Genomic DNA, 17,680 nt, shown 5'->3' on the forward strand with positions numbered 1-17,680 from the left:
TTAGTCTTACTGACATTGAGTGTAAGGTCGTTGCTGTGACACCACTCAACTGACTGATATACCTCACTGTCGTCTGAAATTCTGCCAACCATAATTGTATCGTCAGCAAATTTATAGATGACATTTGAGCTGAGGCCAGCCACACAGTCGTAAGTATAGAGAGAGAGAAGAACAGTGGACTTAAAAAATACCACGCTTCAGCAACTTGGTGGGGTATGTGCAGGTGATAGGATTCTAGTGCACCTACTGCATTTGTCCTTCTTGGTGATAGGTTTGCAATATGGCAAAGATTAGTGGATGCCAGAAGATTAGGAAGTTTAAAAAAATCTGTAAACGAGGGGAAGATGAAATTCAAGTTAGCCAGTAATTTAGAAGTAGATTCCTAAAGGCTTTTTTAGATTCATAAAGGGAAGGAAAGAGGTTAGCATGGACAGTGGACCATTCGAAAATGATGTTGGGAAAGTAGTAATGGGGAACAGAGAAATGGTGGATGAGCTAAATAAGTACTTTCTATCATCATCCACAATGGGAGACACCAGTTACGTGCCAGAAATTCAGCAGTGTAAAGGAGCAGAGGTGAGTGTAATGGCCATTACTAAGCAAAAGGTGCTGGGGAAGCTGACAGGTCTGAAGCTGGATAAATCACCTAGTCCAGATGGACTACACCCCAAAATTCTGAAAAGAGTAGCTGAAAAGGTTGTGGAGGCATAAGTAATGATCTTTCATGAATCACTGGAATCAGAGAGGGTCCCAGAGGACTAGAAAATCGCAAAAGTGCCACCCCTGTATAAAAGAAAGGGAAATAAAGGACAGGAGATTTTAGGTCAGTTAGCCAGACCTCAGTCATTGGTAAGATGTTAGAGTTCATTGTTCAAGATGAAATTCAGAGTACTTGCAAGTATTCTGTTAATAAGTTTGGTTAAGGTGAGATCTTAGATTAGATTATGAGGACACTCAGTCTTCGTTTATTGTCATTTAGAAATGCATGCATTAAAAAATGATACACTGTTCCTCCAGAGAGATATCACAGAAACACAGGACAAACCAAGACTAAAACTGACAAAACCACGTAATTATAGCATATAGTTACAACAGTGCAACGCAATACCGTAATTTGATAAAGAGCAGACCATGGGCACTGTTAAAAAAAAGTCTCGAGTCCCGATAGCCCCATCATCTCACGCAGACGGTAGAAGGCAGAAACTCTCCCTACCATGAACTCCAAGCGCCACAAACTTGCCGATGCATTGGATGCACCCGACCGCAGCCGACTCTGAGTCCATCCGAAAACTTCGAGCTTCCAACCAGCCCTCCAACACCAATCACCATCTCTGCCGAGCGCTTCAACCTCACCCCGGCCACCGAGCGACAAGCGAAGCCGAGGACTCGGGGCCTTCCCCTCCGGAGACTCTGGGTCACACAGTAGCAGCTGCGGCAAAGTAGGGCATTTCAGAAGTTTCATAGATGTTCCTCTGTGCTCTCACGTCTGTCTCCATCAAATCAGGATTGTGCACGGCACCCTACTTGACAGATAACAGATATCATTCACCGGAGTGGCCACGCAAGCTGCATCGCGTCGCCATCTTCTCCTCCCGCCTGACTCTTTGTTAGAATTCTTTGAGCAGATAACACGCAAGTTAAACAAAGGAAAGTAAGCAGATGTTATTTTACTTGGATTTTCAGAAGGCTTTTGATAAGGTATAAGGCAAGAACCTGTGGTGTTAGAGGCAAAGTTCAAGTATAGTGAAATCATAGTGGTGATAAAAGGGTTCCTTTTCAAAATGGCAGTTGGTAACAAGTGGAATTCTTAGGGGTCAGTATTGGGACCATAGTATTTCACTTTACGCGTTAATGATTTCAATGAAGAAACTGATTACATTGTGGCTCAGTTTGCAGATGGTACCAAGATAGATGGAAGAGCAAGTAGTGTCATGAACGCAGGGAATCTGCAGAAGGACTTGAATGGGTTAGAAGAGTGGGTAAAGAAATGGCAGGTGGAATACAGCTTAAGGGAAGATTATAAACTCTGGTATGGATTTTCTAAATGGGGAGAGAATTCAAAGGCCAGAGTTGCAAAGGGACAGTTTAGAATGAGAATCAGGTGTATTACAACATTCTTATATGATCATAAGACAAAGGAGCAGAAGTCGGCCATTTGGCCCATCAAGTCTGCTCCGCCATTTCATCATGAGGTGATCCATTCTCCCATTTAGTCCCACTCCCCCGCCTTCAAACCATAACCTTTGATGCCCTGGCTACTCAGATACCTATCAATCTCTGCCTTAAATACACCTAATGACTTGGCCTCCACTGCTGCCCGTGGCAACAAATTCCATAGATTCACCACCCTCTGACTAAAAAAATTTCTTCGCATTTCTGTTCTGAATGGGTGCCCTTCAATCCTTAAGTCATGCCCTCTCGTACTAGACTCCCCCATCGTGGGAAACAACTTTGCCACATCCACTCTGTCCACATTCAACATTCGAAATGTTTCTATGAGGTCTCCCCTCATTCTTCTAAACTCCAAGGAATACAGTCCAAGAGCAGACAAGTGTTCCTCATATGTTAACCCTCTCATTTCTGGAATCATTCTAGTGAATCTTCTCTGTACCCTCTCCAATGTCAGCACATCCTTTCTTAAGTAAGGAGACCAAAACTGCCCACAGTACTCCAAGTGAAGTCTCACCAGCACCTTATAGAGCCTCAACATCACATCCCTGCTTCTATACTCTATTCCTCTAGAAATGAATGCCAACATTGTATTTGCCTTCTTCACTACTGACTCAACCTGGAGGTTAACCTTAAGGGTATCCTGTACAAGGACTCCCAAGTCCAGTTGCATCTCAGAACTTTGAATTCTTTCCCCATTTAAATAATAGTCTGCCCGTTTATTTCTTCTGCCAAAGTGCATAACCATACACTTTCCAACATTGTATTTCATTTGCCACTTCTTTGCCCATTCTTCCAATCTATCCAAGTCTCCCTGCAGACTCTCCGTTTCCTCAGTACTACTGGCCCCTCCACCTATCTTCGTATCGTCAGCAAACTCAGCCACAAAGCCATCTATTCCATAATCCAAATCGTTGATGTACAATGTAAAAAGAAGCGGCCTCAACGCGGACCCCTGTGGAACACCACTGGTAACCGGCAGCCAACCAGAATAGGATCCCTTTATTCCCACTCTCTGTTTCCTGCCAATCAGCCAACGCTCTATCCACGTATGTAACTTTCCCATAATTCCATGGGCTCTTATCTTGTTAAGTAGCCTCAAGTGTGGCACCTTGTCAAAGGCCTCCTTAAAATCCAAATATACAACATCCACTGCATCTCCCTTGTCTAACCTACTGGTAATTTCCTCAAAAACTTGTAATAGGTTTGTCAGGCAAGATTTTCCTTTAAGGAATCCATGCTGAGTTCTGCCTATCTTGTCATATGCTTCCAGGTACTCTGTAACCTCATCCTTGACAATCGACTCCAACAACTTCCCAACCACGGATGTCAAGCTATTAGGTTTATAATTTCCTTTTTGCTTCCTTGCCCCCTTCTTAAATAGCAGAGTGACATTTGCAATCTTCCAGTCCTCCGGAACCATGCCAGAATCTATCAACTTTTGAAAGATCATCGCTAATGCCTCCGCAATCTCCACAGCTACTTCCTTCAGAACATGTGGGTGCATTCCATCTGGTCCGGGAGATTTATCTACCTTTAGACTATTCAGCTTCCTGAGTACTTTATCTGTCGTAATTGTGACTGCGCACACTTCTCTTCCCTGCCACCCTTGAGTGTCCGGTATACTGCTGATGTCTTCCTCAGTGAAGACTGATGCAAAATACTCATTCAGTTCCTCTGCCATCTCCTTATCTCCCGTTACAATTTCTCCAGCATCATTTTCTATTGGTCCTATATCTACTCTCACCTGTCTTTTACTCTTTATATTCTTGAAAAAGCTTTTAGTATCCTCTTTGATATTATTTGCTAGCTTCCTTTCATAGTTAATCTTTCCCCTCTTAATGACCTTCTTAGTTTCCTTTTGTAAGGTTTTAAAAACTTCCCAATCCTCTGTCTTCCCACTAATTTTTGCTTCCTTGTATGCCCTCTCCTTTGCTTTAACTTTGGCTTTGACTTCTCTTGTCAACCACAGTTGCATCCTTTTTCCAATTCGAAAATTTCTTCTTTTTTGGAATATACCTATCTTGCACCTTCCTCACTTCTCGCATAAACTTCAGCCACTGCTGCTCTGCCGTCTTTCCCGCCAGTGTCTCTTTCCAGTCAACTTTGGTCAGTTCCTCTTTCATGCCACTGTAATTTCCTTTACTCCACTGAAATACCGACATATCAGATGTCAGCTTTTTCAAACTTTACAGTGAACTCAATCATGTTATAATCACTGCCTCCTAAGGGTTCCTTCACCTCCGGTTCATTACACAATACCCAATCCAGTACAGCCGATCCCCTAGTGGGCTCTACAACAAGCTGTTCTAAAAAGCCATCTCGCAGACACTCTACAAATTCTCTCTCTTGAGATCCAGTGCCGACCTGATTTTCCCAATCCACTGGCATGTTAAAATCCCCCACAGCTATTATAACACTGCCCTTCTGACAAGCCTTTTCTATTTCCTGTTGTAATTTGTAGTCCACATCACTGCAGCTGTTTGGAAGCCTATAAATAACTGCCATCAGCATCCTTTTACCCCTGCAATTTCTTACTCAACCCATAAAGATTCTGCACCTTCTGATCCTATATCACCTCTTTCTAATGATATAATATCATTTCTTACCAATAAAGCCGCGCTTCCCCCTCTGCCTACCTTCCTATCCTTCCGATACACCGTGTATCCTTGGACGTTCAGCTCCCAGAGACATGCATCCTTTAGCCAGGTCTCAGTGATGGCCACAATATCATACCTGCCAATCTGTAGCTGTACAACAAGAATATCCACCTTATTCCTTATGCTGCGTGCATTTAAGTATAACACCTTAAGACCAGTATTTGGTACTTTTCGCTTTGATTTCACTGCAACTTTATTGCACTGCAGCTCATCCCAATGGCTACAAATTTGTCCCATCACCTGCCTATCTTTCCTGACATCTTTACTGCTCACTATCTTAGATTTCTTTCTGTTTTCCCCTTCCTCTGCTCAGTCATTCCGGTTCCCATCCCCCTGCCAAATTAGTTTAAACTCTCCCTAACAGCTCTATTAAACTTTCCCGCCAGGATATTGGTCCCCTTTGGGTTCAGGTGTAACCTGTCCTTTTTGAACAGGTCATACTTCCCCCAGAAGAGATCCCAATTGTCCAAGAATCTGAAGCCCTGCCCCCTGCACCAGTCTCTCAGCCACGCATTCATCTGCCTGATCCTACTATTCTTGCCCTCGCTAGCACGTGGCACAGGTAGCAATCCCGAGAATACTACCCTGCAGGTGCTGCTTCTGAGCTTCCTTCCTAACTCCTGGAAATCTCTCTTCAGGACCTCTTCCTTTTTCCTATCTATGTCATTGGTACCAACATGTACCAAGACAACTGGCTGCTCACCCTCCTCCTTCAGAATATTCAGGACCCGATCCGAGACATCCCATACCCTGGCACCTGGGAGGCAACACACCATGTGGGTATCTCTATCAGGCTCACAGAATCTCCTGTCCGTTCCCCTGACTATGGAATCCCCTATGACTACCGCATTCCTCGTCTCCCTCCTTCTCTCCTGCACAACAGCGCCAGGCTCAGTGTCAGAGACCCGGTCACCGTGGGCGTCCCCTGTCAGGTCATCCCCCTCAACAGCATCCAGAACAAGATATTTGTTGCTGAGGGAGACAGCCACAGGTGTGCTCTCCACTATCCGGGCATTTCCCTTCCCTCTCTTGACAGTGACCCAGTTTTCTGACCCCTGTAGCCTCGTGATGACTACCTCCCTGTAGCTCCTGTCTATCACCTCTTCCCTTTCCCTGATAAGCAGTAGGTCATCAAGCTGCAGCTCCAGATCCCCAACGCCGTCTCTGAGGAGCTGCATCTCGGTGCACCTGGCGCAGATGTGGCCATCAGGGAGGCTGGAGGTCTCCCAGGATTCCCACATCTGACACTCTGAACAAAGCACTAGCCCTGCAGGCATGGTATCTAATTCTACAGGAATGATATTTGTTTTGCAGCAACAATTACTGTCAATTACAAATTAATTAAATATTACATAAAGAAAGGAATAATGAGGTGGCGAAACTTGATTATGGAGGGGAAGAAGCAGTTTCTGAATCATTGAGTGTGGGTCTTCAGGCTTCTGTACCACCTTGTTGGTGGTAATAATGAGAAGAGGGAATGTTCTGAATGGTGAAGATCTTTAAAGCTGCCTTCTTAAGGAACTGCCTTCTTGAAAAAATCCTCGATGGTAGGGAGGGTTACACCCAGGATAGAGTTGGCTGAGTCGCAACAAATTAGTCTTAGTCCATAGGTCTGCGGTGGGCATAACATAGCAGACAGTATGAAATATGAAATTGGTCATTCTCCTCTAACGTCTCTCATGTTTTTTGTTTCTTGCACATTCTTTGTAAACTCTAAAGACTATCGTGCATGAAAATTCTAGATCAGCAGTTTCTGAAAACTCAAACCACCCTCTCTGGCACCAACAATGATTCCACAATCCAAGTAATTTATCACATTTCTTCCCTGTTCTGATGTTTGGTCTGAACAACAACTGAACTTCTTGACCATGTCTGCATGTTTTTATGCATTAAGTTGTTGCCACATAATTGGCTGATTAAATAGTTGTATTCATGAGCAGTTGTGCAGATGTACCTAATAAAGTGGCCACTGAGTGTATATGTACAAACCCAGCAAGCAACTTGGAAGACAAAGAGTTTTTAGATGCTAGGGGTGCCAAAGCTACCGTTATATTGGTTTTTCATTTTCTTTTTGAGAATGTAGCATCCAAGTAGCAGCTGGAAAGCTCTGCAGCATGATGTGCATTAATTCCAAAAGACATTGACAATCTGCATGAAAGTCTTTCAGTTAAATCTAACATAGTAGGGATTTGGGGGTAGACTTTGGTAATGGATGAAAGGTTGCCTGAAGTGCAGACAAGTACACCTTTTTTGTTATTTCCAGTTGAATTTCTAAGCATCTACTTCATACTAGCAGTGTTACCATTACTCTTTCTAACATACATCAACCAATTATGATTAAAACCTAATGCAAATGTAGTAAGTTTCCGAGGAATCGGTATACAAAATGAGTGGAGCAACGTGTGTAAATAAATAGAATATCAAATTTATGGTGCACAATTATGCCATTCAGCCCATTGTATATTATTGTGTACCTAATCTCCAAACTACTTCTGCTTCTTCTGTTCAAGTACATAGGTATGCAGGTTATAGTTTCTATTATATTAAGTATATCAAGGTGGATTGCCTTATCAGATGAAAATAATATGCAAACCTAGTAATCAAATTGGAAAACAAATGCCCTTCCTATGCGTTACAGTCAGTGGCCAGTTTATTAAGTACCTTGTGTGGCTGTTGAGCATATGTTCGTGGTCTTCTGCTGCTGCAGCCCATTCACTTCAAGGTTCCACATGCTGTGCATTTAAACATGCTCTTCTGGCCACCACTGTTGCAATGTGTGGGTATTTGAGTTACTCTTGCCTTCCAGTCAGCTTGAGCCAGTTTGGCCATTCTCCTCTGACTTCTTTTATTAACAAGATATTTTTTGCCCATAGAACTGACGCTCACTTGATCTATTTTGTTACTCTGTTCTTTATAATCTCTAGAGACTGTAGTGCATGAAAATCACAGGAGATCGGCAGTTTCTGAGGTGCAGTACTCAAACCACCCGAATGGCACCAACACTCATTCCATGGTCAGAGTCACTTAGTTTCTTCCCCATTCTGTCGTTTGGTCTGAACGAGAACTGAATTTCTTGACCATGTCTGCATGCTTTTATGCATTGAGTTGCTGCCACATGATTGGCTGATTAGATATTTGCATTAATGAGCAGGTGCAAAGGAATCACAATTCTATCTCCCGTGATCACAATTCCATCTCCTTTACCATAGCATTGGAGAGGGAGAGGAACAGATAAGTTAGGAAACTGTTTAATTAGAGTAAGGGGAAATATGAAGCTATCAGGCAGGAACTTGGAAGCATAAATTAGGAACAGATGCTCTCAGGGAAATGTACGGAAGAAATGTGGCAAATGTTCAGGGGATATTTGCGTGGAGATCTGCATAGGTACGTTCCAATGAGACAGGGAAAGGATGGTAGGATACAGGAAGCGTGGTGTACAAATGCTGTGGTAAATCTCGTCAGGAAGAAAAGAAAAGCTTACGAAAGGATCAAAAAACAAGGTAATAATAGAGGACTTAGAAGATTATAAGGCTAGCAGGAAGGAGCTTGAGATTGAAATTAGGAGAGCCAGAAAGGGGCCATGAGAAAGCCTTGGTGAGCAAGATTAAAGAAAACCACAAGGCATTCTACAAGAATGTGAAGAACAAGAGGATAAGTCGTGAGAGAATAGGACCAATCGAGTATGACAATGGAAAAGTGTGTATGGAACCGGAGGAGATAGCAGAGGTACTTAATGAATACTTTGCTTCAGTATTCACTACAAAAAAGGGTATTGGCGATTGCAGGGATGATTTACAGTGCATTGAAAAGCTTGAGCATGTAGACATTAAGAAAGAGGATGTGTTGGAACTTTTGGAAAGTATCAAGTTGGATAAGTCTCCGGGACCAGACAAGATGTACCCCAGGCTACTGTGGGAGGCGAGGGAGGAGATTGCTGAACCTCTGGCAATGATCTTTGCATCATCAATGGGGATGGGAGAGGTTCCAGATGTTGTTCCCTTATTCAAGAAAGGGAGTAGAGATAGCCCAGGAAATTATAGACCAGTGAGTCTTATTTCAGTGGTTTGTAAGTTGATGGAAAAGATCCTGAGAGGCAGGACTTATGAACATTTGAAGAGGCATAATATGTTTAGGAATAGTCAGAATGGCTTTGAGAAAAGCAGGTCATGCGTTACGAGCCTGATTGAATTTTTTGAGGATGTGACTAAACACATTGATGAAGGTAGAGCAGTAGATGTAGTGTATATGGATTTCAGCACAGCATTTGATAAGTTACCCCATGCAGGCTTATTGAGAAAGTAAGGAGGCATGGGATCCAAGGGGACCTTGCTTTGTGGATCCAGAATTGGCTTGCTCACAGAAGGCAAAGAGTGGTTGTAGATGGGGCATATTCTGCATGGAGGTCGGTGACCAGTGGTATGCCTCAGGGATCTGTCGTGGGACCCCTTCACTTCGTGATGTTTATAAATGACCTGGATGAGGAAGTGGAGGGACGGGTTAGTAAATTTGCTGATGACACAAAGGTTGGGGGTGTTGTTGATAGTGTGGAAGGCTGTCAGAGGTTACAGTGGGACATCGATAGGATGCAAAACTGGGCTAAGAAGTGGCAGATGGAGTTCAACCCAGATAAGTGCGAGGTGGTTTATTTTGGTAGGTCAAGTATGATGGCAGAATATAGCTTTAATAGTAAGACTCTTGGCAGTGTGGAGGATCAGAGGGATCTTGGGGTCCGAGTCTATAGGACACTCAAAGCTGCTGCGCAGGTTGACTGTAGTTAAGAAGGCATAGGTGGATTGGCCTTCATCAGAGGAATTGAGTTTAAGAGCTGAGAGTTAATGTTACAGCTATAGGACCCTGGTCAGACCCCACTTGGAGTACTGTGCTCAGTTCTGGTCACCTCACTACAGGAAGGATATGGAAAGTATAGAAAGGGTGCAGAGGAGACTTACAAAGACGTTGTCTGGATTGGGGAGCATGCCATATGAGAATAGGTTGAATGAGCTCAGCTTTTTCTCCTTGGAATGGCGGAGGATGAGAGGTGACCTGATAGAGGTGTATAAGATGATGAGAGGGATTGATCGTGTGGATAGTCAGAGGCTTTTTCCCAGGGCTGAAATGGCTAGCATGAGAGGGCAGAGTTTTAAGGTGCTTGGAAGCAGGTACAGAGGAGATGTCAGGGGTAAGTTTTTTTACACAGAGAGTGGTGAGTGCGTGGAATGGGCTGCCAGTGATGGTGGTGGAGGCAGATACAATAGGGTCTTTTAAGAGACTCCTTGATAGGTACATGGAGCTTAGAAAAATAGAGGGCTATGGTTAACCCTAGGTAATTTCAAAAGTAAGTACATGTTCGACACAGCGTTGTGGGCTGAAGGGCCTGTATTGTGCTGTAGGTTTTCTATGTTTCCATGAATGCCTAAGAAAGTGACCATTGAGTGTATCTTGTAACAATAAATGGTTAAACATTTTGAATGAAATCCATTAAATAAACTCCATCCGAGCAAAATTAGAAAGGAAAGTATAGGTTTAATAGTAAAATATTTTATATTGATCCACACTTCCTTATATTTTCATGTCATGTCAAGAGTACAGCATTTTGTTAGGATTGGTACCTAAATGGTTAAATGGCCATATATTTGAAATTGAGAACCCTTGAACTCTTGCAGTTAACTTTGGTTAAATTTCATTTGAAAACAATGTCAAATTAAACAGCTTCTGTTTAAGGTTTTAACCTAGTAACTATCAAGAAATGCTACATTTTGATGTAAAATTCTTCTGCCACTTTCTTTAGATACTTCAAAGTTGCTGGTGAACGCAGCAGGCCAGGCAGCATCTCTAGGAAGAGGCGCAGTTGACGTTTCAGGCCGAGACCCTTAGATGCTGCCTGGCCTGCTGCGTCCACCAGCAATTTTGATGTGTGTTGCTTGAATTTCCAGCATCTGCAGAATTCCTGTTGTTTGCGTTTCTTTAGATACTTCCCATTTCCCTGTTTATGGTGTATTTGTGAACATTAGGAGTAAAATTTATGCTGTCCTTTCCAGAAACTGTGTGTCCTACAAGAATACCAGTGGCATCACGAGATGAAAAAGGATTTGATATCCTTGTTGGATTAGATATCAGTAAGAAGGCCAGTGGAATTCAAGGCTCGTATCATGGCAAAAAAGCTTACAGGGTTACAGCACTGACTGATTTAACAGAAAGAACGAGGTATTCATTGTCAGAATATATTTATAGGAAAATAATTTCCTCTTCAAAGAACTTTGCTTAAGATTACTATGATGTATTATTTTCTCATTTTAAAAAACAATGATTTTAATTCCAGCGATATCTTTCCTGATGGTCTTCCTCCTTCCTATGTCTTCGTGTCTACGTTACGATTCACGAGGCCTGCAACAAAAGAAAAATGGGATTTGTGGAGAATCTTAGCTTTAGATGGCACAATTCAAACAGCTGTTACACTGAATGGAGAAGACAACACCATAATTTTTTATACAACACAAGTGGTGAATGATACACAGTCTGTGACCTTCACATCTGCACTTATAAAGGTAGAAATATTTTATTATTTGTGGGCCATTTGTACACTTGAATGGAATTATCATTTATTACAAATTCTGTTTTTTAGAATTTTATTGTAGGTAACCTATTCCAAAAGATAAACAGAAACTATTTGTGTACTGATATATGGAAGCCCATTAACAACTAGTAACAATGTTCAATGGTTATCCATCATGGGCCATCATGAGCAATAGCCTCCATAGTATCCAGGTCACTGTCAAGGGGTGGTGCCTTGGAAAGGCAGCATCCGTCATTAAGGACCTCCACCACCCAGGACATGCCCTCTTCTCATTGCTACCATCAGGAAGGAGATACAGAAGCCTGAAGGCACACAGTCAACAATTCAGGATCAGCTTCCTTCCTTCTGCCATCCAATTTCTGAATGGACATTGAACCCATGAACACTACCTCACTACTTTTTAATTTCCTATTTTTTGCATTAATTATTTCATTTAACTATTTTAAATAGTTTTTAGAATGTTTTGGTTTTGGATAAAAGTTAAGAGGCTATGATGTTCAACTTAGGAATGTTGTGTCAGCCAATCAGAATGGCTGAATCAGGAGAAAGTTCAAGAGAGTGGGATGGAGAGAGATTTGTAACAGACAGTGTGGTTCATGGTTTTGTTTGGGAGGGGGAGTTGCGGAAAGGACAGGAGGGAAGATGGCTGAGGATGTTGTGGGAAGGAGCATCCCTGATGCACAAAGTGCTTTGTGCAAATGAATGGCTCCAAGGAGGAAGGGCCATTACTCCCCATGACAGTGCCCATTTGTTCAAGATGGATTTCGAGCAACGTTTGGAATCTGGTAAGTGTTTTCACGCAGACTGTGGGTCTAGTGCATAAGTAAAAAGACAGCTTCAAAATGAGCTCCAACTTTAAGTGCAGATTTGGACTGGGTTAACTGTAATGTATTTCTTTTTCTTTTTCCTAATTGTTCAATAAAGCTGATTTTGTAAATATATTTTCTTTATAATTTTATGCGGTGTACAAGTTGTTATTTCTTGCCAACTGACAATTGTGTATGGGCAGTATTTATGCCACATTTGCTCAAATCAAGGTTGATTGGATTGTCTGTTTTGTTGAACCCCAAATCATACCAACCCTAGATGCCCTACTGTTTATGAAAGGTGATCTTCTGACCACTGAGTCCCATGAATTTTAGTAGGGCCAGCAACGAGCCAAGTTTCCATATGAATCCAGTGAGGGGGCTATCGTCCAGCGATTCGTTGAATGCTGTGTAATTGCTGTTAAGAATTGATTAAGTGGTTTGTGTGTTTAAATTTGTGTTTAAACTAGTGTCGGGGAAAGTGACTATTATGGATGCTGCAGGGATTAAGATTTGGTGGGATTCAAAGATATTATCCACAAGTAATTACTTGTGTTTTGAGCAGGGTAGATATTCAAACTCTCAATGAACTTTTATTCAGAGTGCTGAGTTCTGTAAAAGTTTTGGGGAAAGTTATGCTGATTGAATGGCATTTTGATCACTCAGCTGGTAAGGATACCGTGTTAGTCCAGACTAGCAGTGACGTGACTGAAGTCGTACTGCCTGATAGGCTGGGAGACCCTGGTGAGGCGGGGCAATGGCAGTCCATAGTTTTAGAAAGTGGTGCATGTAGCTGAGGGTGAAGACTTTAGAGACAAGTTATTCTCATTTCTGCAAAGTGAAGGAAAAGAATTGCCTGTTGTGAAAGGGCTAATGGGTCCTTCAGCAGTTGATTTAAATTCTGAGCTGGTTATGAATATAACATAACTGGTTGATAAATGCAGAAGTGTATCTGCAGAGAGCCAAAGTTATAGTGTTCCCTGGGGTCAAGCCCACACTTGATGGGGAAGAAGAATGTGAGGCTTGGGTTGAGCAGACATCTGTTACTGGATGAATAGCAGTGCTCAGATAATATAAAAAGCAGATTGGTAGAGAGCTTAAAAGGTCTGGTGGCTGATGTAGTAAGATTCCTAAAGGTAAAAAATTCATTAGCCACATCAACTAATTACCTGCAAGATCTAGAAGATGCTTTTGACACTGCTGAAAGTGCAGCTGATCTGATGATGAAGTTTAGGCACACATTCCAGGAGAAGAAGAGTTGTCTGTCTACATTTTCAGGTTGGAGAAATTGCTGCATTGTTTGTGCCACAAAGGGGGCATTCAACTGTCTGAGAGAAATTGCTTAAGGATGCCATGTTAAGGGCATACTGTCACATGACATGATTGCTCTACGTATTTGAATGACCTGCAAGATGCATCCTCCTCCATCTTTTACCGAATTACACAGAGAAAGGGAAAACATGATTGAAAAGTGGGGCATTTCCAAAAGCTGAGTAATGTATTCAGTGGTAGCCTCTGTTGCTAAAGTGGCCCCTGATGCCATGGAGATAGAGCTTTTGAGAAATAAGGTGGAAAACCTTAGAGCTGAGCTAATTCGATGGATGTCTGCTAATGTTTCAGCTAAACGTGATGTGTCTGTTGGAAACCTGATCCACCTGTAAGAGTCTCTTGACTAGAGAGGCAACAAATATTTTCTGTTACAACTATGGAGAAGATGGACATTTCAAATGAGACTGTGAGGGACAGGAAATCTTCAAAAAGTAAGTCAGCAGTTAATCAAACAGAGAAGAAAAGAGGCAAAACTATGGAGGAACCCATTAAAGGAATGGGTTGGTGTTTCAGAGAGGATACGTTCCAATCAATATGTAAAGGGAAATACTGAAGTGCAAAACACTATTCCTGAAGGTCTAGTGGGACCAAGCTCTGATGTATTCATATGGTTGAAGGTGCTTATGCTGAAGCCATACTTGACATATGTTCTCAAGTCACTTTGATTTATAGATCCTTATCCAACCAGTATTTGATGCACTTACCATTGGCACCACTCAGCGCCCTTGAGATTCAGGTGCTTAGTACTGATGAGTACTAAGTATGATGACCACACATACACATATGTGGTCATGTGTGTACACTGTGTGAGGCAGCAGCATGTTAGTGTAGCTCCAAGTGTTCGTTTATCTTAATGTTGTTAAGCGTATTTCTTTCATTTGTTTTTGTACTGGCTGGTAATACTGCAAAGTAACAACGGACATTAATCTGTTTAAAAACATTTTCACCATCCTTCTGGCTCTTGAGATTTTTTATTCTATCTAGTGCTTTGACTACAGTAGAGGAGACAAAATTGTATATATGATGGAGTAGCTACTAGCAGCCAGGAAGCAACCCAGCAAAAGCTCAATATTCCAGACGAGCTGAGGCAGCAATACCGAAGTTACAGATCAGGTAAAAAGCGATGCAGCAAGAGCCAGAGATATAAACCATATCTTCTGTCTATCAATATGGGGAACATAAGATCGCTAGCAAATAAAATGGAGGAACTAGCTGTACTCACAAGGATGCAGAACAAATATTGGGAATGCATGTTATGTGTTTCACCAAGTCATGGTTACGGGAGCAAATCCCAGATTCCAACGCTACTGTGAATGGGCTTTCAACGATACGATACAGTGCAGTAAGAGGAAGGGAGGTGGGCTTGCTGTGCTTGTGGAATCCCAGTCACATTTCTGTGAAAGAACGAATCTGCAGTCCAGACATTGGACTGCTTACTGTGAGTTTCCCTCCATTTTATCTACCGTGTGAGTTAAGCCACACCATATTGCTTGTTGTCTACATTCTGCTTTCCCAAAGCAATTCCGATGCTGCATGTCACGTCATATACTCTACCATCACGAGAGTCCAGCTTCAACACCCCAATATGTTCATTGCAGTATTTGGAAATTTCAACCACGTTTCTCTCTCAACAATCATACCCACCTTCGATCAGTTTGTCAAGTGTCATACAAGAGAAAATAAAAATTGGATCTTTTGATTGCAAATGTTAAAGATGCATACAACTCCACAGCTCTCCCCCCACTTGGAAGATCAGAGCACAGCCTGGTTCTCCTCATGTATAAGCCCAAAGTACAACAGCAGCTATCTGCCACCAAGATAGTAAAGAAATTGTCTCAGGAGGCTATTGAGGCCTCCTTGAAGGGTTGCTTTGAGGTTACTGACTGGAATGTGCTTTGTGAACCATATAGGAAGGACATTAATGGACTTACTGATTGCATCACTGGCTGCATCAACTTCTGTATTGACACAGTAACACCATCAAGGACTATTCGCTGCTTCCCTAACAACAAGCCATGAGTCACCAGTGATCTAAAGGCTCTTCTCAACCACAAAAAGAGAGCTTTTAGATCAGGAGACAGGGAGGAATTGAAACATGTGCAGAGGGAGCTAACAGAGAAGACTGAGGTGGCTAAAGAGGAATACAGGAGAGAGCTGGAGAACAAGTTTGGGCAAAGTAGCACACGGGAGGTGTAGAGAGGCATGAAGAACATCACTGGTTTCAATCAGCCTAGCTGCAGAGCAGCCTCGAAATGCAGCCGTAAATGGGCTAAGAAGTTAAACCAATTCTTCAATTGGTCTGACAATTATCATTCTGTTCACAGCCCCCTCAGCTCACCCCTCAGTCACCCAATGCTCCCTCAACATCAACGCCTCCCCTCCTCCCTCCTCCACCCTCCAGTTCAACACGTGGATGAACAACACAGACTACCACTACCTACATCCCCTTCTTGCCCTGCACCTACTATCCACACCTCCACATACCAACTGCTATCGTCCCAATCTCTACCTCCCCCAGCTCCCATCTTTCACCAACTCCCCACTCATCGTGGACTCACCTTCACTACTGAGCAGGTGAGAAAAGTTCTGGGGAAACTCAGACACAGCAAAGCATTGGGAACAGATGGTGTGAACCCCAAGGTCCTGAAGGAGTGTGCTGAGCAGCTGTGTGGAGTTCTCCAGTGCATTTTCAGTCTGAATCTCAGCCTGGAAAGCGTCCCAACTGTGTGGAAAACATCATGCGTAGTCCCAATACTCAAGAAGGGCCAACCAAAAGTCTTGACTGACTTCTTTCCAGCGGCCTTGACCTCGCACATCATGAAGACTCTATAGAGGCTGGTCCTGGCTCACCTCCGACCCCTGGTCAGATCAGCCCTCAGTCTCCTGCATTTTGCCTAACTGGAGCACATTGGAATCAACAATGCTGTCATCTACCTGCTGAACAGAGCCTACTCCCATTTGTATAACTGGGCAGCACTGTGAGGATCATGTTTTTTGATTTCTTAAGTGCCTTCAACACCATACAGCCCTCATTGCTGGAGGAAAAGCTCTGTTCAATGCAGGTTGGCAATTCCATTGTATCTTAGAAAATGGACTACCTGACTGGCAGATGACAGTATGTGCGGCTTCAAAGCTGTGTGTCAGACATGGCTATAAGCAGCACTGGGGCCCCCACAGGAGACTGTATTGGCTCCCTTCCTGTTTACCCTGTATACCTCAGACTCTAGATACAACATTGAGTCACATCATCTGCAGGAATTCCCTGATGACTCAGCAATAGTTGGGTGTGTAAAGGGAGGCCAGAGGGATGAATACAGAGCCCTGGTGGAGGACATTGCCAAATGGAGCAAGCTGATATATCTGCAGCTCAGCATCAGTAAGACAAAGGAGGTGGTGATAAACTTTAGGAAGACTAAACCTGCAATGCTCTCCATTACTATTTATGATGAGGACCTACAAGTACCTGGGGATGCACCTGGATGACAGACTTGAGTGAAGCACCTACACAGAGGCTGCGTACAAGAAGGGCCAGAGTCACCTCTACTTCCTTAGGAGACTGAGGTCCTTCGGAGTATGTAGGTATGTCCTTCATATGTTCTACCAGTATGTTGTTGCCAGTATAATCTTCTATGTGGTGATGTGCAGGGGCAATGACATCAACACGGGTGATGCCAACAGGCTCAATAAACAGATTAGAAAGGCGTCAAACTGGACACACTGGAGATTGTGGTAGAACAAAGGACCTTGTGGAAAATCCTGGCAATTCTGGACGATGTTTCCTACCCTCTGTTTGCCATCTTGGCTTAACAGGGGAGCACTTTTAGTAATAGACTAAGATAACTGCACTGCTCCAAAGAGTGCTATATGAGGTCTTTCTTACCCTTGGCATTTGGCTATATAATAAGTCAACTTATAGCCGGGGAAGTGATAACACTGTAAGACAGTTTAAGGTAGCTTATTTTTATTCTTTCTTACTCTTCTAATATTTGTATATCTGTGCACTTATAATGTTACTGTGATGCTGTGATTTCCTTTAGGGTCAAAAAAGTATCTATCTGTCCGTCTATCTATCATACGATAGTTACTTGTCATCGAAACTGGAGTTTTGGAAACAGTTGTTGGAGTAACTGAGACTATTGACA

General features: G+C 42.8%; 1 protein-coding gene across 1 annotated transcript in view; it reads left to right on the forward strand.

The window, feature by feature from the left end:
* col21a1 (collagen, type XXI, alpha 1) overlaps positions 1-17,680 on the forward strand; it is a 211,819-nt gene that overhangs the window by 18,739 nt on the left and 175,400 nt on the right. The window contains exons 4-5 of the mRNA XM_072280324.1: positions 10,868-11,033; positions 11,149-11,374. Coding sequence (XP_072136425.1) covers positions 10,868-11,033; positions 11,149-11,374 — 392 coding nt within the window. The remainder of the gene's footprint in view (positions 1-10,867; positions 11,034-11,148; positions 11,375-17,680) is intronic.

This window comes from Mobula birostris, chromosome 2 (assembly GCF_030028105.1).
Source record: "Mobula birostris isolate sMobBir1 chromosome 2, sMobBir1.hap1, whole genome shotgun sequence".
NCBI lineage: Eukaryota > Metazoa > Chordata > Chondrichthyes > Myliobatiformes > Myliobatidae > Mobula > Mobula birostris.